Here is a 22,099-nt window from a genome sequence, read left to right as displayed (position 1 = left end):
GGTGAGCCCCCGGCTGTCATCGGATCACCTCCTCCTGTGCTGCAAGCAGAATTGTGCAGAGAAGCATCCTCTGCATGCTCTCATCTCACTCCACCCAGCTACTTTTTCATGCCACCCGGCTGGAAAATAATTCTGGGGAGAACCCTGCATCAGTGAGACATTTATTATACGGAGAGGAGGGAATCTGCTGGTCTGTGAGTCTGATCTGCTAGCGATTAGTACCTGTTGGCTGGAGTAGCATATTTGGTTCACAAATATAATGCGTAAAGTTCTGTTCAGGGGCGAGACTAGAAGTCCTCGGCCCCCCCTGCAAGAAATTGAGCGGGCCCCCATCCCCACCCCACCGGCCCCGCTTATGGTCGTTTGGGGGGGGCAGGAGGGGTCGCAGCTAGAGTTGAGCCGAAATTTTCGTAATTTCGCATTACTATAATTACGCATGCGAAATTTGCGATTACGATGCGAAATTACGGTAGCGTAATTGCCATTAAAATCGTAATTGAAAATACCGTAAGCGTAATTTTCAACGCGTAATTTCGCGTTTCGTTCATGCCGTAATTTCGCATTAAACGCTACCGTAATTTCGCGTTAAACCGTAACGCTCCGTATAGTATAAAAAAGCCGCCGACTTTAAGGGTTAATAGGAAAGCCCCCTTAAATGCTAAGAGCCTCAAATTTGGAGAATATATAAAGGAGATCAGGAGGAATAAGAGGAAAAAATTTTTTGCAAAAAGACCTTATAGTTTTTGAGAAAATCGATGTTTAAGTTTCAAAGTAAAAATGTATACATTTAAAAACCCGCCGACTTTAACGGTTAATAGCAAAGCCTGCTTAAAGTTTAGGAACACCAAATTCCTAGGGTATATTAAGGGGATCAGTGGGAATAAGAGGATTTTTTTTTTTTTTTCAAAAAGACCTTATAGTTTTTGAGAAAATCGATTTTTAAGTTTCAAAGGCAAAAATGTCATTTAAATGCGGAAAATGTCAGTTTTTTTTGCACAGGTAACAATAGTGTATTATTTTCATAGATTCCCCCAAGTGGGAAGAGTTTTACTTACTTCGTTCTGAGTGTGGGAAATATAAAAAAAAATAGACGTGGGGTCCCCCCTCCCAGACCTCTTTAACCCCTTGTCCCCCATGCAGACTGGGATAGCCAGAATGCGGAGCACCGGCCGCGTGGGGCTCCGCACACTGACTATACCAGCCCGCATGGTCCATGGATTGGGGGGTCTCGGAAGGGGAGGGGCAGCCAAGCTTTCCCCTCCCCCTCCGAGCCCTTGTCCAATCCAAGGACAAGGGGCTCTTCTCCACCTCCGATGGGCGGTGGAGGTGGAGGCTGCAATTTCCTGGGGGGGGGGGGGGGGGTCATGGTGGAATCTGGGAGTCCCCTTTAAAAAGGGACCCTCCCAGGAGAAATGAGTATAGAGGTACTTGTACCCCTTACCCATTTCCTTTAAGAGTTAAAAGTAAATAAACACACAAACACTTAGAAAAAGTATTTTAATTGAACAAAAAACATAACCACGAAAAAAGTCCTTTAATATTCTTAATTAACCATTAATACTTACCTGTCCCTTTAAAAAAATGATCCCACGCAATATCCTCGGAAATGTCCTATCAGTTACAATGTAACAAAGTTATTACAATGTAACAACTTTGTTACATTGTAACTACGCCGCACCCGACGCCACTCGCCGCTCAGCCGCCGCATACGCGTCCGTGCAGGACGCTAAGTCCTCGCTGGCCCCCGCTGTCCACCCCGCCCACATCTGTCACCCACATGTCACCCACATGTGGGTGACATGTGGGTGACATGTGGGAGAGGCGGGGAGGGCAGCGGGAGCCGGCGGGGACTTAGCGTCCTGCACGGACCCGACAGAGCTCTGAGCTATATAGCTCAGAGCTCTCTAAGCATCTTTGTATTTGGGCTCCAAGGAGCCCCATTGGTCCTTAGCAGACCAATGGGGTTCCTTCTGATTTGAAGGAACCCCATTGGTCTGCTAAGGACCAATGGGGCTCCTTGGAGCCCAAATACAAAGATGCTTAGAGAGCTCTGAGCTATATAGCTCAGAGCTCTGTCGGGTCCGTGCAGGACGCTAAGTCCCCGCCGGCTCCCGCTGCCCTCCCCGCCTCTCCCACATGTCACCCACATGTCACCCACATGTGGGTGACATGTGGGTGACAGATGTGGGCGGGGTGGACAGCGGGGGCCAGCGGGGACTTAGCGTCCTGCACGGACGCGTATGCGGCGGCTGAGCGGCGAGTGGCGTCGGGTGCGGCGTAGTTACAATGTAACAAAGTTGTTACATTGTAATAACTTTGTTACATTGTAACTGATAGAACATTTCCGAGGATATTGCATGGGATCATTTATTTAAAGGGACAGGTAAGTATTAATGGTTAATTAAGAATATTAAAGGACTTTTTTCGTGGTTATGTTTTTTGTTCAATTAAAATACTTTTTCTAAGTGTTTGTGTGTGTATTTACTTTTAACTCTTAAAGGAAATGGGTAAGGGGTACAAGTACCTCTATACTCATTTCTCCTGGGAGGGGGGGTGGGCATCTGGGGGACCCCTTTTTAAAGGGGACTCCCAGATTCCACCATTAACCCCCCCCCCCCCAGGAAATCGCAGCCTCCACCTCCACCGCCCATCGGAGGTGGAGAAGAGCCCCTTGTCCTTGGATTGGACAAGGGCTCGGAGGGGGAGAGGAAAGCTTGGCTGCCCCTCCCCTTCCGAGACCCCCCAATCCATGGACCATGCGGGCTGGTATAGTCAGTGTGCGGAGCCCCACGCGCCCGGTGCTCTGCATTCTGGCTATCCCAGCCTGCATGGGGGACAAGGGGTTAAAGAGGTCTGGGAGGGGGGACCCCACGTCGTTTTTTTTTATATTTCCCACACTCAGAACGAAGTAAGTAAAACTCTTCCCACTTGGGGGAATCTATGAAAATAATACACTATTGTTACCTGTGCAAAAAAAACTGACATTTTCCGCATTTAAAAGACATTTTTGCCCTTGAAACTTAAAAATCGATTTTCTCAAAAACTATAAGGTCTTTTTGAAAAAAAAAAATTCCTCTTATTCCCACTGATCCCCTTAATATACCCTAGGAATTTGGTGTTTCTAAACTTTAAGCAGGCTTTGCTATTAACCGTTAAAGTCGGTGGGTTTTTAAATGTGTACATTTTTACTTTGAAACTTTAACATCGATTTTCTCAAAAACTATAATTTTTTTTCCTCTTATTCCTCCTGATCTCCTTAATATATTCTCCAAATTTGAGGCTCTTAGCATTTAAGGGGACTTTGCTATTAACCCTTAAAGTCGGCGGCTACCTCACATTGATCCATGCGTCAACTTTTCCGCTTGGGAGCATGGCCATACGCATTAATTTCGTAATACCCACTGTAATGCGAAAATTACGCGAAAATTACGCTTACGCGAAATTTCGCGAAATCGTTCTTCATTACGATTATGTACTTACGGCCATAATCGTAATTACACTAATTACGCGAAATTTTGCGAAATAGTAATTACGTCATTACGCTCATCTCTAGTCGCAGCATGAGGGGAGAGCTTTGCACATCAGTGGGGAGGGGGACAGTCCCCTTCCCCCTCACCTCAGGCTATGATAGTCCTGGGAATGTTTCTTGAAACTCTGACAACAAAGATCTCCCCACAATCTCCTCAGGAAAGAGTCTGTTCATGAAATCCCTCATTAATCTTCAAGAAGAACCTGGGACAGTAAATGAGAAAAGTTTCATAAAAGAATGATAATGTATACTTGCAATTATTTAAATCCCCTGGCACTGTGATTCTTTCCAGATTTTAGGGTCTAAAAAAACCTGGAAAATATCCTGCTGCTAAGGAGATCAGCAGCAGCCCAGCACTCACTCATCCCCCCCCCCCCCCTAGGCTCCAGCACTGCAGTTCTCCCTCTGTCCTCTGGGTGGCACTGTATCCCTATAATGAGATTGCCGGCTATCATCATGATGACAGATGGCAATCACACCAGGGGGAGGCAGAGCCTCGCAGGAGAGGAAGTAGAATGTCCATCTACGTCGGGATCCCCCAGGAGGTGAGTGATAAACACCTGCTGCACGCATTGTTCTGCACAGACCTCCTGGCGGGTACCTCGAGTTCAGCTCGGGGTTACCGCTCCTCCTGGCATGTTTTTTCCACCCTGAGCTGAACTTGTGATTACTGCTAAGGAGGTTAAAAGCAGTATATCGGCAAATAACAGCAGACCACAGTGTAAAGGATCCCTTTTGGTCACAAAAATGGGGGATGTGTTTGCCAAGGTTGCTCAGATAGCCCTGATAATAAATACGAGTGATCACGAGCATGACTCCGCCCACTTCCGAATTGACTTGTGGTCACGATCATGAGTAGAAAGAGATATCCAACTCGAGTGTGGTTTTGAGTCGAATAACTGCATGTAATCACTAATCACAAGTCGGTATTCATGATTGTTGTGATATAGCAGGCAGTTTGTGTAACTAGTATCTTGTGGGCACCTCCATTTTCTGTATGAGCTTCATTTTGTGTAGGCCTAGGCAATGTGGTTCATTGGGAGAGCGTGCAGACTCTCCATCTCCAATGCAAAGGGGTGAGCGTTTGAATTCCCTCGGAAGTTTACACATAACGACATGTAAATATTGCCCCTGCCAGCAGCTGACATTCAGTAGCACACGTGTCTGAAAGAACCTGGCCATAGGCATTGTTAAGCTAAGGTCAATGCAAAGACCTTATTGTCAAATGTAAATATCTGGACTGTATTCGGTGTCTCAGAGGCTACAAAGAGTGGATGCAGAAAGGAACCTGTGAAATGTGCATATAATAGCAAGCTGGGATGTTACAGAGGTCTTTGCAAACCATGACATCACCCTCTGAGTAAATTATATTTTTTCTGGATTGGTAGCCTCAGGTTACGCTTCTTGCTATAAAAAATCAGTGTGGAAGACACAGAATTGGTAGTTCCCCAGGAGATAGCAAGAAACTTGGACTACCCTGGTTTCTGACCAGCTGCGCCCCCCCCCCCAAAAAAAAAAAAAAACCCACTTCGTGCTGGTAACGTTGATTCTTCAGTTATTCCCATTTTTATTTTTGCAAACTGTCTTGTTGTGTACCTTTGTACTTTTTTACTTTGTTTTCATGTAAATATTTGTTATATATTTCTTTCTGCACTGTTCCACTTTTTGGAATATTAAATCTTTATTTAATAAGCCTGTCTTCTGACGTACTAAGCAGAGCTTGCATCTCCTAGAGAGAGACTGCAGTGTAATTTCATTACAAGTTCAGTGCTTGATCATATGCTTGGATTGTGCCTTGCTACCATGTGATTGCATTGGGTGTGTGGCGTTCTCATACTCTGGCCTAAAGCTTGAAGCTGACCCAGAGTATGTAAACGCCAGTCTAAGTGCAGGCCGCTCGACAGCAGAGTGAGAATTGCTAGTGTGTGTTGGTGGGTTGGTGGGTTTTATGCACAGTAGCCATATTTATATTAAAACTATAGGGGATGAAATTGGAGAAATAGTGTATTTTGTTTTTCATTTTTTCCTTGTTTTTCCCTTTAAAATGCATAGAAAATAAAGTAATTACTGAAAACAAATATCAACCTCAAAAATTGGTGGTGAAAAAAACAAGATGTAGATCATTTCATTGTGATTAGTAGTGATTAAGATATTGGCAAATGAAAGGGATGAGCACTGAAAGGTGAAAATCGTTCTCATCTGTTACGGTAAAAAACACTTTGGAGTGAAGTGGTTAAGGAATACCATTTATATGATAGGTATGGAAATTATATCATTCTGCCGGTCCAGATCCCCTGAATATTTTACTATTATATTTATGCCACTGACATACCCAGCCACTGTGGTATTCAGCTGCTTTGTGCCAGATCATGTGACACTATCCAAGTCTGATATCATAAGAATTGTCATATTCTGAGGACTGTGAATCTGTGATTGTTATTTGTGTGCGGGAAGTGGGAGAGGAAATATGGAAATGTCATATTTTTGTGGACTCCAACGTTCCACCCAAAAGGTTAGCCACACCCAGTACAGCCCAGGGGCTGACCCTGAGATCCAGCCCGAAAACCTGGGTCATTGAAAAGGACTTGACTTGAACTCCTCCCCAGTCCTCCATGTTAACAACGTAATAAGAGCATGCTGCTGACCTGAGGCCTGAGCCAGTGGCCATCTTGCTTGAACTTTGGTCTGAGACAAAGGATTTTAACTTGTTCCACAAATAAACATATTTCATCTGAAACTTAAGTATTCATTTATTTATTTCCCTTTTTATTTTACACTGGGTTATCATTGTCTAATTGTTACTTTTAATGATTTTCTGTATATAATATTTATATTGAATTTATTAATAAAATACTCTAAAGTCATTTATTTCTCAGCTACACCTACTATTCAGCCACACAGCACACACCCTAGCTTTCCAAAGAGTCGCCACTACTGTTTATATAGCCAGATAAAATAGAGTGTGTTTTAACCTTTTTGATCCGCAGGTCTTAGAATCAGTTAGATTAGGTCTTCTGTCCTTCTACAGAAGTGGTGGCAGCTTTGTACCTTGAAATAGTGTGTAATTTGTGTTAGGCTAGGTTTCCATTTGTGCTGCGGCATGCGTCTTGCGAGCTGCTGCCTCTCACAGCCGAATCCCTCTAGCCGTGCTATGTGCGGCTATGGGATTCGGACAGCTACGCATGAAATGATGCTGCAGGGCCTCAGATTTTTCCTTGCCCAAAATTCGGATGGCTCTCATAGACTTCTATAGGCTGCTGAAATCCATCCGAATTTGTGGGCGGGGAATCGGCCCGGATTCGCAGCAGTGGAAACCCGGCCTTACTGTAGTTCGCAAGCCCTATTCTAGCCTGTCTGTGGCAAAATTCCAGCGGTTTCAACTCATCAATTGCGTCCAAGAGGTTGGACAGTCTTTGGGTTAAAATACATTGGAAGGCACTGAGCGGCGTGGCCATTAGGGGACCTGTGATAGGGAAGCAATGTGAAATTGATGGGGAAGTGATGGGTGAGCGATGAGGAAGCAATGGGAAAGAGATGGGGAAGCGATGGAGAAGTGTTAATAAGTGATGGGGAAGTGATGGGAAATGGATGAGAAAATCACAGGGAAGTGATGGCAAAGCAATGATAAAGTCATGGGGAAGTGATGGGGAAGTGATAAGGAAGCGATGGGGAAGTGATGAGGAAGCAATAAGAAAGCGATGGGGAAGTGATGGGGAAGCGTTGAGAAAGTTATGGGGAAGTGATGAAGAAGTGATGGGAAAGCGATGGGAAAGCAATGAAAAAGTCATGGAGACGTGATGGAGAAGAAGGGGAAGTAATGAGGAAGTGATTGAAAAACGATGAGGAAGTGATGGGGAAGTGATGAGAAAGCCATGGGGAAGTGATGCAAAGGAGATGAGAAACTAATGGGAAAGTGATGTTGAAGCGATATGGAAGTGACAGAGAAGTGATGGGAAAACCATGAGGAAGTGATAGCAAAGTGATGGAGAACTGATGGGGAAGTATGGGAAATTGGTGAGAAAGTGATGGGGAAGTGATGAGGAAGTGATAAAGAAGTGATAGGGAAGTGTTGGGAAACCAATGATAAAGTCATAGGGAAGTGATGAGGAAGCGTTGAGAAAGTCATGGGAAAGTGATGAAGAAGTAATGAGGAAGCAAAAGGAAAGTGATAAGAAAGTCATGGAGAAGTGATGGGGCTGAAGGGGAAGTGATGAGGAACCAATGAGAAAGTCATGGTAAAGTGATGGGAAAGTGATGAGAAAATGACGAAGAAGTGATGGGGAAGCAATGGGAAAGTCATAGGGAAGCGATGGGGAAGTGATGAGTGAGTCATGGGAAAGTGATGAGTGAGTCATGGGGAAGTGATGAGGAAGCGATGGGGAAGAGTGGGAAGTGATGAGGAAGCGATGAGAAAGTCATGGGGAAGTGATGAGGAAGCGATGGGGAAGTGATGAGTGAGTCATGGGGAAGTGATGAGGAAGCGATGGGGAAGTGATGAGGAAGCAATGAGAAAGTCATGGGGAAGCGATGAGAAAGTGATGAGGAAGCAATGGTGAAGAGTGGGAAGTGATGAGGAAGCGATGAGAAAGTCATGGGGAAGTGATGAGGAAGCGATGGGGAAGTGATGAGTGAGTCATGGGGAAGTGATGAGGAAGCGATGGGGAAGTGATGAGGAAGCAATGAGAAAGTCATGGGGAAGCGATGGGGAAGTGATGAGGAAGCAATGAGAAAGTCATGGGGAAGCGATGGGGAAGTGATGAGGAAGCAATGAGAAAGTCATGGGGAAGCGATGAGAAAGTGATGAGGAAGCGATGGTGAAGAGTGGGAAGTGATGAGGAAGCAATGGGGAAGTGATGAGGAAGCAATGAGAAAGTCATAGGGAAGCGATGGGGAAGAGTGGGAAGTGATGAGGAAGCGATGGGGAAGTGATTAGGAAGCGATGAGAAAGTCATAGGGAAGCGATGGGGAAGAGTGGGAAGTGATGAGGAAGCGATGGGGAAGTTATGAGGAAGTGATATGTGAGGCATGGGGAAGTGATGGAAAAACAATGAGGAGGTGATGGGAAATCGATGATAAAGTCACGGGGAAGTGATGCGGACTGAACTATACTGGGACATATGGGTCATTTTCCACATATATTGGGAGCAGGATTTATTCTGCGTTAATAAATCTTGTTTTTGTTTTTTTGTTTTTATAATTCCTGGCCTAAGTGTTTCAGCATTGAGTTTAGCTGCACAATGATGTGATGCCAGTGATCTAATATTCTGCCCCAGATGTCCCCAGCACAGTTTCTGTGCCTCTGTTTGATATTACTGTATGGGATGTTCCCACAGTTGCCCCCTTACAACTCCTCCCTCAGTGATGTCACCAGACTTTTCACAGATTGCTTTACATTCCCTAAATCTCCCCAACTATTTGTACACGACCCTTTTCCACATATAATACAGCATGGAGGGGCTCAGTGAAGGTGGCAGTGAAGGTGTGGAGATGTCGGATCGGGATACCAAACTCATAAAATGAGATGAGCCCGGCCCAGTAATCCAGGCAGATCCTGATTCTATTAGCTGAGACACTGTGAGGTAATGGAGTCTCAGCATAACCATGCATAACTTTGTATTCTTTACCAGAACTCATTAAACACCAGGAGTTGCCACTATATCCAATCAAGGAATAGCCATCATTCTTGGATATACTGGGGTAACACATTCCGACTCTCCAGTCATCCGATTCTCCAACATCCACTTCCCAGTAATGTTGCCCAGAGTTGAAACTCTGGCTGCTCAACACCTGAGGATACACCTGAAATCTTTCCGGTGTATAATCACGATGTTGAAGTGGTGACTTGGATGCAATTTTCTTGTCATCTGATATATGTACGTTATTAAAAGCTGTGTTTACATCCAGAGACAAAGCTTCTGGTTTTGGTATATACATTCCTCTATTCGCCCCTGTTATGATTGCAGATAACCCTGTGTATAATGTATGTGAGATGCCAGCCACATCCAGATTCCCTCTACCGTGGAGTTGTATGTCCTCAAAGTGTCCCTCCTCCGTGTCACACAAGTCACCTGTGTCTGATTCCTGTAGGACAGTCAGTGGATTAGTCATGCTACACAGTTCCTCTATCTGATGGATCTTCCTGGACAGCTCCTCCACCTTCATCTCCAGCTGCTGGATGTCATAGTCACACGTACGTGATGCCCCCTCTGCCTGCCAGGATATGTCACCCAGAACTCTCCTCTCCAGGGTGTCCAGTCGTCTTCTGAGGTCTCTGAAGATAGTGGTGACTTTCTTTGTTACATCAACTGCATTTACTTTTACTTTTCTCTTATTTTCCTGCATACTCTGAACTGTTTTCTCAGCCTCCTGTTTTATTTTAATGACTTCTGTCATAAAATCTCCTAGTTTAGTCTTCCTCTTCTCAGAGGCCTCAGCCACAGTCTCCACCTGGTGTCCTTGATGTTCATCATCTGAGCAGGATGCACAGATACAGGCAGAGTCCTCAGTGCAGTAATACTCCAGGAGTTTCTTATGGACGGAGCATTTCTTGTTCCCCAAGGAAGTGGTGGGGTCACATAAGACGTGTTCTGGTGACTTGCTGTGGACTTTCATATGTTTTTCACACAAAGAAGCTTCACAATGCAGGCAGGTTTTAACAGCCGGTATTGGAGAATCCACACAGTAAGTGCAGAAGACCCCGGTCTCCTTCTCTTTTGGTGGAGCACTCAGCAGGCTCCTCACGATGTTATGCAGCACTATATTTTTGTGCAATGCTGGCCGTTCTTCAAACTCTTCTCTACATTCCGGGCAGGAATACCTTCCAGACGCCTCCTGTGAATCCAGGAAACGCTCAATACAGATCCGGCAGAAGCTGTGACCACATCTTAGCGTTGCTGGATCTGTGTAAATGTTCAGACAGATGGAACAATCTATCTCCTTCTTCAGATTTGCAGATGCCATCACTAACTGCAAAACAAGTGAGAAGAATTGTTACAACCAGGAAGTGGCAGATGCTATGGAATAATGTGGGTATGTGTACAGGTGGGGACGATAAAGATTCTTGAGTCGGGTTTGGTTTAGAAATACACACTACCTGATTAAATTACTCAACACATTGCTAACCTGAAGGAAGACTAAAGTATAAAACATAACTTTTATTAATGCAATTAAAAGGGAGAGGTGCAACTACTGCTTGTTAGAAATGGTTACCTGAAGCCGGGGTACAGGTAGGTTTATGGATCTGAAAAGACTGTATGTATCACTGTTTAGGCATACAAATTGCACCCCTCGTCTGCTTGCTATTAGTTACCGTTGACTACATAAATTAGTGAACCCCACCACCAACCCTACATGTTTCGCCCCCTCAAAATGGGGGGCTTCGTCAGGGGACACGGTGCAGCTGCTGCTCTATGGCTGAAAGGCCATTTTTTGCTTTTCATATCTGAAATGTATATTTAATATCAGGTTTCTTTGCACTAGCACCTCGACACTAAGCACTTTGTCCTCTGACGAAGCCTCCCATTTTGACTGGGTGAAACATGTAGGGTTGGTGGTGGGGTTCACTCATTTATGTAGTCAGCAGTAACTAATAGCAAGCAGTTTAGCGGTGTGATTTGTATGCCTAAACAGTGATCTATACAGGCTTTTCAGATACATAAACGTACCTGTACCCCGACTTTAGGTAACCATTTCTAACAAGCAGTAGTTGCACCTCTCCTGTTCAATTGCATTAGTAAAAGTTATATTTTATCCTTTAGTCTTCCTTCAGGTTAGCAATGTGTCGAGTTGGGTTTGGTTTAGACAAGTTCTGCTGCCAGAGTATTTCCCAAGGCTACACAAACCTAACCTGCTAGGCTGCATTCCAGAGAAACAGGTTCTGAGCTATATAAGAGTGTGCAGGCTCTCTGCTGGAACTGGGTATAATAAGGTGGGGCCGTTTCTAGACTTTCCGCTGCCTTAAAGGGGTTCTGTGGGGGTTTCTGAAGAGAAAAACTGCCACTTACCTTGGGCTTCTATGAGCCCCATGCAGCGGTAATGTCCCACGACGTCCTGCTCCCATCCGCCGTTCCCCGCAGCCGGCACCGGGCTATTATTCGTTTGACATACAGAGGAATAATGCGCGTTGCCATGCCTCCGCTCGCGTCATCTGAGGCTTACTGCGCAGGCGCAGTACAACGGAGCCTTGTACTGCGCTTGCGCAGTAAGCTTCCGATGACGCAGGCGGAAGCGAGCGGGTGCGCGGCCACTCTAGCGCAGCCGCAGTTGGATCCCATGCCGCTTAGACCGGGGCCGGCGGCGGAGAACGGCAGATGGGAGAAGGACGGCGTGGGACATTACCGCTGCACAGGGCTGATAGAAGCCCAAGGTAAGTGTCTGTTTTTCTCTTCCACAACCCCCCACAGAACTCCTTTAAGCAACATTTTGGAGGCAGTGCCCCACCCAAACACAGATACATACAGTAGGTAGATAGATAGACAGATAGATAGATAGATACCGTAGATATTTACCTTCAATCATATACACCTCATATAATACATACCCCCCATATCAACCCCATCACTTGCGAGAGATCACCATGGCCACCATGGCACGCAACCAGTCAGTCGGGGGTGCTGGCACAAGGCCAGCCAATCACATCTGCCCCTACTCCTTTTGCTGACTGGTGCCAATGGTCTGGTGGACGGGATCATTCTACCATCATTGGGCCAATCACTGTTCTCGATCAGTAGCAATGACCTATCAGATGTTTTACCGTAGCATGCCTCACATTTATTTGCTTATGATGTCATAGGGAAGGGTGCCTCTGGTCAAAAGAGGACGGGGATACGGGGATGAGGCGGTTAGGGTGTGTGCCCGGAAGGCAGGCAGGAAAGCGGAGAGGAGGCAAGCTTTAGGTGGTCCAAACTGTTTTTCCAAATGCTGCCCCCTAGATCTTAGATCAAGTGATTAAACGCCTATGGTGTCAGTGTGTTTTATATGTAGACTAGCTGATGGCCCGGCGTTGCCTGGTGTTGGCTCCGCCCACTTTTTCTAACTCTAACACACAATTACTCAATGACCAAGTTTGTGAGCTTTGGCATCAATAATTTATATATTCCCATAGAAATTAAACAAATCAGATTGGCTGTTTGTGGCTCCGCCCCTCTCCAGCATTTGAACCACAGTCACCCAGTGATCAACTGTAGCAGGTTTGAGGCATCTGCTATTACCAGTGTAAAAATTGCAGCAAATTAAATATTCCACTTGAAAATGAACAGGTGAATTTTGATTGGCTATTATAGGCTCCACCCACTTCCCTGAATATTAACCCAGTGACCACCTGGGCAAAGTTTGAGAGCCCTGCCATTAACAGTGTAAGAATGGCTGCAGTTTATATTTTCCCAGTAAAATTTGTTTTTGACTCCACCCACTTTTTGTAACCTTGACACACAGTCACTCAGTGACCAAGTTTGTGAGCTTTGCGGTTCTTGGCATCAATAATTTGTATTTTCCAGTAAAGAGGCCCATGGTGACTCTGGATGAGCTGCAGAGATCTACAGCTCAGGTGGGGGAATCTGTCCATAGGACAACTATTAGTCATGCACTGTACAAAGTTGGCCTTTATGGAAGAGTGGCAAGAAGAAAGGCATTGTTAACAGACAGCATAAGAAGTCCCGTTTGCAGTTTGCCACAAGCCATGTGGGGGACACAGCAAACATGTGGAAGAAGATGCTCTGGTCAGATGAGACCAAAATTGAACTTTTTGGCCAATATGCAAAGCGTTATGTGTGGCGGAAAACTAACACTGAGCATCACTCTGAACACACCATCCCCACTGTCAGATATGGTGGTGGCAGCATCATGCTCGGGGGGTGCATCTCTTCAGCAGGGACAGGGAAGCTGGTCAGAGTTGATGGGAAGATGGATGGAGCCAAATACAGGGCAAACTTGGAAGAAAACCTCTTGGAGACTGCAAAAGACTTGAGACTGGGGCGGAGGTTCACCTTCCAGCAGGACAACGACCCTAAACATAAAGCCAGGGCAACAATGGAATGGTTTAAAACAAAATATATCCATGTTTTCGATTAGCCCAGCCAAAGTCCAGATCTAAATCCAATCGAGAATCTGTGGCAAGATCTGAAAACTGCTGTTCACAAACGCTGTCCATCTAATCTGACTGAGCTGAGCTGTTTTGCAAAGAAGAATGGGCAAGGATTTCAGTCTCTAGATGTGCAAAGCTGGTAGAGACATACCCTAAAAGACTGGCAGCTGTAATTGCAGCAAAAGGTGGTTCTACAAAGTATTGACTCAGGGGGCTGAATAATTATGCACACCCCACTTTGCAGTTATTTATTTGTAAAAAATGTTTGGAATGATTTTCGTTCCACTTCTCACGTGTACACCACTTTGTATTGGCCTTTCACGTGGAATTCCAATAAAATTGATGCATGTTTGTGGCAGTAATATGACAACTTGTGGGAAACTTCAAGGGGGCCAAATACTTTTGCAAACCACTGTATATAGATAAGTGTTTTAGAGGTTAATAAAAGACACATACAGACCCATGAATCCTAGAAGAGATTGATGTTTTATTTGCCAAAGCCCTAATTTTCTTTTTCCTTTCTTTCTTTTTCTTTTTTTTTTCTATTTCTCTCCTTCTCTTTTCTTTTTTGACAATTGTTGTGAGATAGAGTGTCCTGAGATGGCCGCCTATCGGTACGCATTGATGAAGGCAAGTTGGCCTGACAGGCCTAATTTTATGATAAATGCTGATCTTTATGAATATGAAATGAGTGGAATGGGGGAGGGGAGCTGGGGGAAGGGGAGCTGGGGGTGGGGGAAGGGGATATTTGCTGGTATACTAAATTCTTGGGTAAAATTAAGAATAGAGAAAGGGAGATTAAAATCAAGGAAAAGAAAATGTTTGAAGCAGACTATGATGCAAACTACAAACGTGTAGCCTGGAAAGTGGCTGACATTATTGGTTCAACTGGCCAGTCTATTAAATTATTACAACTGATGTCTGCAAAAAAAAAAAAAAGAGAAAAAGGAAAAGAAAAGAAAAAAGAAAAAAAAGGGGGAAGGAAAAATAACTGGTGCTGAGACAATCAGGGAAATGACTGTGAATCTGCTGAGTGTTTAAAAGGTAAGGGACAGGCAAAGGTCACATGAAGGCCTCAACATTGGCTCTTAACCTTCTCTCTGCCAGGGTGGAGATCATAACAAGAGATGGGTGGACTCTGCACTTCTAAACCAGATCCACCCCCCTCATTAGGGAAAATAGAGATATAATAAAATACATGAAAATGCCATGTCTCCCTGGCAGCACCTCAGTAGAGATGGCCCGAACGGTTCCCGACGAACTTCCATGGTTCGCGATCGCGGAGAACCACAAACTTTACTGGAAGTTCGGTTCGCCCCCATAATGCATCACGAGGGTCAACTTTGACCCTCTACATCACAGTCAGCAGGCACATTGTAGCCAATTAGGCTACACTCCCTCCTGGAGCCACTCCCCCCTTATAAAAGGCAGGCAGCATCAGCCATTTTACTTGTGTGCCTGCAGTAATTAGAGAAGGGAGAGCTGCTGCAGACTCTCAGAGGGAAAGATTAGTTAGGCTCTTGGCTTGTTAGCGTGCTCCTTGCTGATTCTTATTGCTAAAATAGCACCCCTCAACAGCTCTTTTGAGAGCTAATCTTGTTCCTGTGATCTATTTTTTGTGTGTGTCCCACTGACACTTGTGTTGCATAGACAGCCTTGACAATTCCTGACTGTGTGTGCTACTGCCAGCCAGGCCCAGCACATTCAGTGACTACCTGTGTGTGTGCCACTGCCAGGCCCAGCACATTCAGTGACTACCTGTGTGTGTGTGACAGGTGCACATTGTAATACCCATCAATGCATATACCTACCTGCCTGTTGTTCACAGTGCACCCACCTACCTACGTGAGCTGAGCACACGCAGTGTCACTGTGCCTGTCCGCTACTTGTCTATGTGTGACAGATGCACATTGGAATACCTATCACTGCATATACCTACCTACCTGTTGTTCACAGTGCACCCACCTACGTACGTGAGCACACACAGTGTCAATGTGCCTGCCTGTTACCTGTCTGTGTGTGACAAGTGTACATTGTAATACCCACTGCATTTACCTACCTGTTATTCACTGTGCACCCACCCACCTACGTGAGCGCACGCAGCCAATTTTATTTTATTTTTTTTTTGGGGGGGGGGGGGGGGGATTTTAAGTCCCCACATCATCAATTAGTGTTTCCCTTTAAAAAATAATGATGCTACACTTACTCCCCAAAAAACGTTTTTAAAGCAATTTAAAGGCCACTTCCGTTTTTTCTATCCAGATATCCGAATCCAGCCGGAAACCCTGGATACTGAGGTTGGAAATCCGATTCGGATCGCAAAATTTTGCACTTGGATATCCGACCCGGATCGGATATCTGAGTATCCGGATCCGAATCGGATCCGGATTTTGAAAAGGGGTATCCGAGCACCACTGCTGAGCAGTCACACAGGATGAGATTTCTCATCATGGCACCCACAGGGGGGCTGGCCAGGGTTCCCTTCTGTGATTGGGTGCCAGGGATTAGGCTGGGAGCCCTCTGATTGGCTCAATGAGGTCAGGTGGGGCTGGCCAAGGTTCCCTTCTGTGATTGGTTGCTAGGGCTTCTGCTGGGAGCCCTCTGATTGGCTCAATGATGTCATCTCCTTAGTTACAGTATTCGGATCTGGATATCCGCCTGATATCCACGTATATTCGGGGTATACGACCAGATATCCGCAGATAGCTTTCCGGATTTGAAAAAAAAAATCCAGAATCTGAATCCAAATCGGATAGCTGAAAAAAGTTTGGATATCCGGGTTACCCGGATATCTGGAATCCGGATGAGCACCACTGCTGCATACCTTTCACTGCATCTTTGACTGCACATTGTATTATACCTGGCAGTCAGTGCATACCTTTCACTTGAATGGATCGCAGACTTGCCCTCCATAACAGATCCTCGTTAAAGGATTTAAAGCAGTAGGATTAGCCATACTATGCCAGGGAAAAAAAAACCACATATATAAGTAGATAAATACTTGATCTACTTACATAACACATGTATTATACTGTCCATGTTTTGATTTCAGTGAATGTTATATAGTAAATGATGAGAATTCTGTTCCTGGTGGGGGCCATGTCTTTTGCCCACAGTTAAAGGCCCATACACACGTCTGATTTTTGCGAACGACGGGTCGTTTGAACGTCCCGTTGTTCAGTCGTCCGCACGCCAAATCCGGCGTGTGTACAGACTGTCGTTCGCGTGATAAGACTGAGTTCGCTCAAACTCAGTCTTATCACGCGAACAACAGTCTGTACACACCTAGTCTAGTTGGGCAGATATCCGGATAGCTATCTGCGGATAGTTTCACCAGGATATCCGCGGATTTCTCCCAGATATCCGGATTACAATCTCTCTCTCTCTCTCTCTCTCGTCTTGCAGGTCTCATATGACTGTCTATAAGTAAGCTTTAGGTTAGCAGGAATGGTTGCATGGCCACCAAACTTTTCATCCTTCCCACCCTTGCCCTGGAATCTTCCAGACTTCAAAGTGCTGTCCTTTCCTGTGTGTGTGGTTGTTGGTGTAGTGGTGAGCATAGCTGCCCTCCACGCAGTCAACCGGGGTTTGATTCCTGGCCAAGGTATGTGAGCTTGCTTTTGACATAGTACAAACCCCTGCAAGACCAGAGAGAGTGGTGGTGGTGGTGGTATGTTTTTAGCTTCTAAAACTGGATAAGAAGCCTTGAAAAGACCATTTCTTGTTTTCAATTCGGATATCCGATACTGGGGCCGGATATCCGAATTCGGCCGGATACTGGGGTCGGATATCCGAATTCAGTTCAGGTATAAAAATGTCAAATTCGGATATCCGACCCGGATCAGATATCTGGATATCCGGATCCGAATTAGTTCCAGATAGTAAAAAGCGGTATCCAAGCATCCCTGCATGCCACAATTACTAATCAGCTTTTAAAATGTTCATATTTTGGTAAGTGACAATCCCCCTTTAGTTATGTACAGCTGGTGTTAGCAGGAATATGGAAATATGACAAATTGTGGATATTCATTATTCCTAGGTGAATCATTAGGTTCAACCTCCCTCTGCCCCTCCTCTGGCATTTCCCACTCATGCCCCCACTGGGGGAGATTTATGGCCCAGGCCCCATTCTGCTTCTCAGTTTCTTGTCTGCTTCTTATTGATGTCCATATCTAAAGGGTTCTCTTGCTTCCAGAGAGTCTGGAGTTGAGGGCACTTATATGGGTTTATGGCCTCTCTAGCAGCCAGGACTGGGCCATTAGCTCCTACACCCATATCCTCTGGAAGCCCTCTGCAATCTCAAATAAACAATACTTCCTCTCTTTACAAACTCTTTCTGTCCTCTGGCACAGAATGTTCACTGAATTGTGAAGGAATGGTGATCATTTGTCAGTTACAGTTCAATCAACACCCTAATAAAATTCCCTGTCACCCCTCTGCTCTGCTGGAGACCCCCAGCCACACCACACAGCTGCTGATCCCCTCTGTCACCTCTCTGCTCTTCTGGAGACCCCCGGCCACACCACACAGCTGCTGATCCCCTCTGTCACCCCTCTGCTCTCCTGGAGACCCCACCCCCCCGGCCACACCACAGCTGCTGATCCCCTCTGTCACCTCTCTGCTGGAAACCCCCAGCCACACGACACAGCTGCTGATCCCCTCTGTCACCCCTCTGCTCTGCTGGAGACTCCCGGCCACACCACACAGCTGCTGATCCCCTCTGTCACCTCTCTGCTCTGATGGAGACCCCCGGCCACACTACACAGCTGCTGATTCCCTCTGTCACCCCTCTGCTCTGCTGGAGGCCCCCGGCCACACCACACAGCTGCTGATCCCCTCTGTCACCTCTCTGCTCTGCTGGAGACCTCCAGCCACACCACACAGCTGCTGATCCCCTCTGTCACCCTTCTGCTCTGCTGGAGACCCCCGGCCACATCACACAGCTGCTGATCCCCTCTGTCACCTCTCTGCTCTGCTGGAGACCCCCGGCCAAACCACACAGCTGCTGATCCCCTCTGTCACCTCTCTGCTCTGCTGGAGACCCCCGGCCACACCACACAGCTGCTGATCCCCTCTGTCACCTCTCTGCTCTGATGGAGACCCCCGGCCACACCACACAGCTGCTGATCCCCTCTGTCACCCCTCTGCTCTGCTGGAAACCCCCGGCCACACCACACAGCAGCTGATCCCCTCTGTCACCCCTCTGCTCTGCTGGAGACCCCCGGCCACACCACACAGCTGCTGATCCCCTCTGTCACCTCTCTGCTCTGCTGGAGACCCCCGGCCACACCACACAGCAGCCGATCCCCTCTGTCACCTCTCTGCTCTGCTGGAGACCCCCGGCCACACCACACAGCAGCTGATCCCCTCTGTCACCCCTCTGCTCTGCTGGAGACCCCCGGCCACACCACACAGCTGCTGATCCCCTCTGTCACCTCTCTGCTCTGCTGGAGACCCCCGGCCACACCACACAGCAGCTGATCCCCTCTGTCACCCCTCTGCTCTGCTGGAGACCCCCGGCCACACCACACAGCTGCTGATCCCCTCTGTCACCTCTCTGCTCTGCTGGAGACCCCAGGCCACACCACACAGCTGCTGATCCCCTCTGTCACCCCTCTACTCTGCTGGAGACCCCCGGCCACACCACACAGCTGCTGATCCCCTCTGTCACCCCTCTGCTCTGCTGGAGACCACCGGCCACACCACACAGCTGCTGATCCCATCTGTCACCTCTCTGCTCTGCTGGAGACCCCCCCCCCCCTGGCCACACCACACAGCTGCTGATCCCCTCTGTCACCCCTCTGCTCTGCTGGAGGCCCCCGGCCACACCACACAGCTGCTGATCCCCTCTGTCACCTCTCTGCTCTGCTGGAGATCCCCAGCCACACCACACAGCTGCTGATCCCCTCTGTCACCTCTCTGCTCTGCTGGAGACCCCCGGCCACACCACACAGCTGCTGATCCCCTGTCACCCCTCTGCTCTGCTGGAGACCCCCGGCCACACCACACAGCTGCTGATCCCCTCTGTCACCCCTCTGCTCTGCTGGAGACCCCCGGCCACACCACACAGCTGCTGATCCCCTCTGTCACCCATCTGCTCTGCTGGAGACTCCCGGCCACACCACACAGCAGCTGATCCCCTCTGTCACCCCTATGCTCTGCTGGAGACCCCCGGCCACACCACACAGCTGCTGATCTCCTCTGTCACTCCTCTGCTCTGCTGGAGACCCCCGGCCACACCACACAGCTGCTGATCCCCTCTGTCACCCCTATGCTCTGCTGGAGACCCCCGGCCACACCACACAGCTGCTGATCCCCTCTGTCACCCTTCTGCTCTGCTGGAGACCCCCGGCCACCACACACAGCTGCTGATCCCCTCTGTCACCTCTCTGCTCTGCTGGAGACCCCCGGCTACACCACACAGCTGCTGATCCCCTCTGTCACCCCTCTGCTCTGCTGGAGACCCCCGGCCACACCACACAGCTGCTGATCCCCTCTGTCACCCCTCTGCTCTGCTGGAGACCCCCGGCCACACCACACAGCTGCTGATCCCCTCTGCCACCTCTCTGCTCTGCTGGAGACCCCCGGCCACACCACACAGCTGCTGATCCCCTCTGTCACCCCTCTGCTCTTCTGGAGGCCCCCGGCCACACCACACAGCTGCTGATCCCCTCTGTCACCTCTCTGCTCTGCTGGAGATCCCCAGCCACACCACACAGCTGCTGATCCCCTCTGTCACCTCTCTGCTCTGCTGGAGACCCCCGGCCACACCACACAGCTGCTGATCCCCTGTCACCCCTCTGCTCTGCTGGAGACCCCCGGCCACACCACACAGCTGCTGATCCCCTCTGTCACCCCTCTGCTCTGCTGGAGACCCCCGGCCACACCACACAGCTGCTGATCCCCTCTGTCACCCCTCTGCTCTGCTGGAGACTCCCGGCCACACCACACAGCAGCTGATCCCCTCTGTCACCCCTATGCTCTGCTGGAGACCCCCGGCCACACCACACAGCTGCTGATCCCCTCTGTCACTCCTCTGCTCTGCTGGAGACCCCCGGCCACACCACACAGCTGCTGATCCCATCTGTCACCCCTATGCTCTGCTGGAGACCCCCGGCCACACCACACAGCTGCTGATCCCCTCTGTCACCCCTATGCTCTGCTGGAGACCCCCGGCCACACCACACAGCTGCTGATCCCCTCTGTCACCCCTCTGCTCTGCTGGAGACCCCCGGCCACACCACACAGCTGCTGATCCCCTCTGCCACCTCTCTGCTCTGCTGGAGATCCCTGGCCACACCACACAGCTGCTGATCTCCTCTGTCACCCCTCTTCTCTGCTGGAGACCCCCGGCCACACCACACAGCTGCTGCTCCCCTCTGTCACCCCTCTGCTCTGCTGGAGACCCCCGGCCACACCACAGCTGCTGATCCCCTCTGTCACCCCTTTGCTCTGCTGGAGACCCCCGGCCACACCACACAGCTGCTGATCCCCTCTGTCACCCCTCTGCTCTGCTGGAGACCCCCGGCCACACCACAGCTGCTGATCCCCTCTGTCACCCCTCTGCTCTGCTGGAGACCCCCGGCCACACCACACAGCTGCTGCTCCCCTCTGTCACCCCTCTGCTCTGCTGGAGACCCCCGGCCACACCACAGCTGCTGATCCCCTCTGTCACCCCTCTGCTCTGCTGGAGACCCCTGGCCACACCACACAGCTGCTGATCCCCTCTGTCACCCCTCTGCTCTGCTGGAGACCCCCGGCCACACCACACAGCTGCTGATCCCCTCTGTCACCTCTCTGCTCTGCTGGAGACCCCCGGCTACACCATACAGGCATTGCTACTTACCCTTGCAGATGTTTGTTTGCCGAGTAGTAATGAGAGGTTGTCACTCGGATCGTGTCAGTTCTGTGAGTGTCAGGGTTGGGCGTTGTCTCTCTGTAGATTCTGTATAATTTCTGTAATGTTTGCTGCAGGGCTGGGACAAGGTCCACCACCAACAAAGGCTGAGCAGTCCGAGTGTGCCTTCCCCTCTCCCCTCTCCATAGGACTGTATTCAGTATGCATACAGTAATCATCACATCAGCAGTAGTACAGATGAATTTAAGTCAGCTACTCTGGCTGTTATTTTTATCAGGCGCTTCCAGCGCCAAAGTTTCTTATAAAAGCTGCTAATCGTGGCTATTAACATGGGTTCCCAAGATCATAGCTCCTATCTGTCCTTTTTTTGGGAGGGACAGTCCCTCTTTGGGAATCCTGACTCCTGTTCCTCTTTACTCCTCATTTGGACATTGTTTCCCTGTAGAACCTGTATAATCTCTGTACAGTTTGCTGTATGCAGGTTCCTGGGTCAGGAATGTGTGCTGGAGTTGGCACAGGAGAGGATCAGGGTCAGAGTAGGGTGTTTTCTCCCTGTAGATCCTGTATAATCTCTGTATAGTTTAATGTATCCAGGTTCCAGGGTCAGCAGCACACTAGAGAGGTCTTCTGC

The 22,099-nt window shown here is 48.3% G+C and overlaps 1 protein-coding gene across 1 annotated transcript; it reads right to left on the bottom strand.

The window, feature by feature from the left end:
- Positions 1-6,267: 6,267 nt before the first annotated feature.
- Positions 6,268-21,655, bottom strand: LOC137571119 (E3 ubiquitin/ISG15 ligase TRIM25-like). The gene is made up of 2 exons (XM_068279827.1): positions 21,457-21,655; positions 6,268-10,495 (listed from the first exon to the last, which is right to left on the bottom strand). Exon 2 carries the CDS (start codon positions 10,487-10,489, stop codon positions 8,927-8,929), a length of 1,563 nt encoding a protein of 520 aa, XP_068135928.1. The 5' UTR covers positions 10,490-10,495; positions 21,457-21,655; the 3' UTR covers positions 6,268-8,926.
- Between the last annotated feature and the right edge of the window lie 444 nt (positions 21,656-22,099).

The sequence above is a fragment of the Hyperolius riggenbachi genome, chromosome 4 (assembly GCF_040937935.1).
Source record: "Hyperolius riggenbachi isolate aHypRig1 chromosome 4, aHypRig1.pri, whole genome shotgun sequence".
NCBI lineage: Eukaryota > Metazoa > Chordata > Amphibia > Anura > Hyperoliidae > Hyperolius > Hyperolius riggenbachi.
Note: the sequence above shows the minus strand (reverse complement) of the source record. Positions and strands in the feature narration are given on the sequence as shown.

Bases quoted from the DNA above. Each gene is read 5' to 3' on its own strand.
- LOC137571119 (XM_068279827.1), bottom strand. From the start codon at position 10,489: ATGGCATCTGCAAATCTGAAGAAGGAGATAGATTGTTCCATCTGTCTG.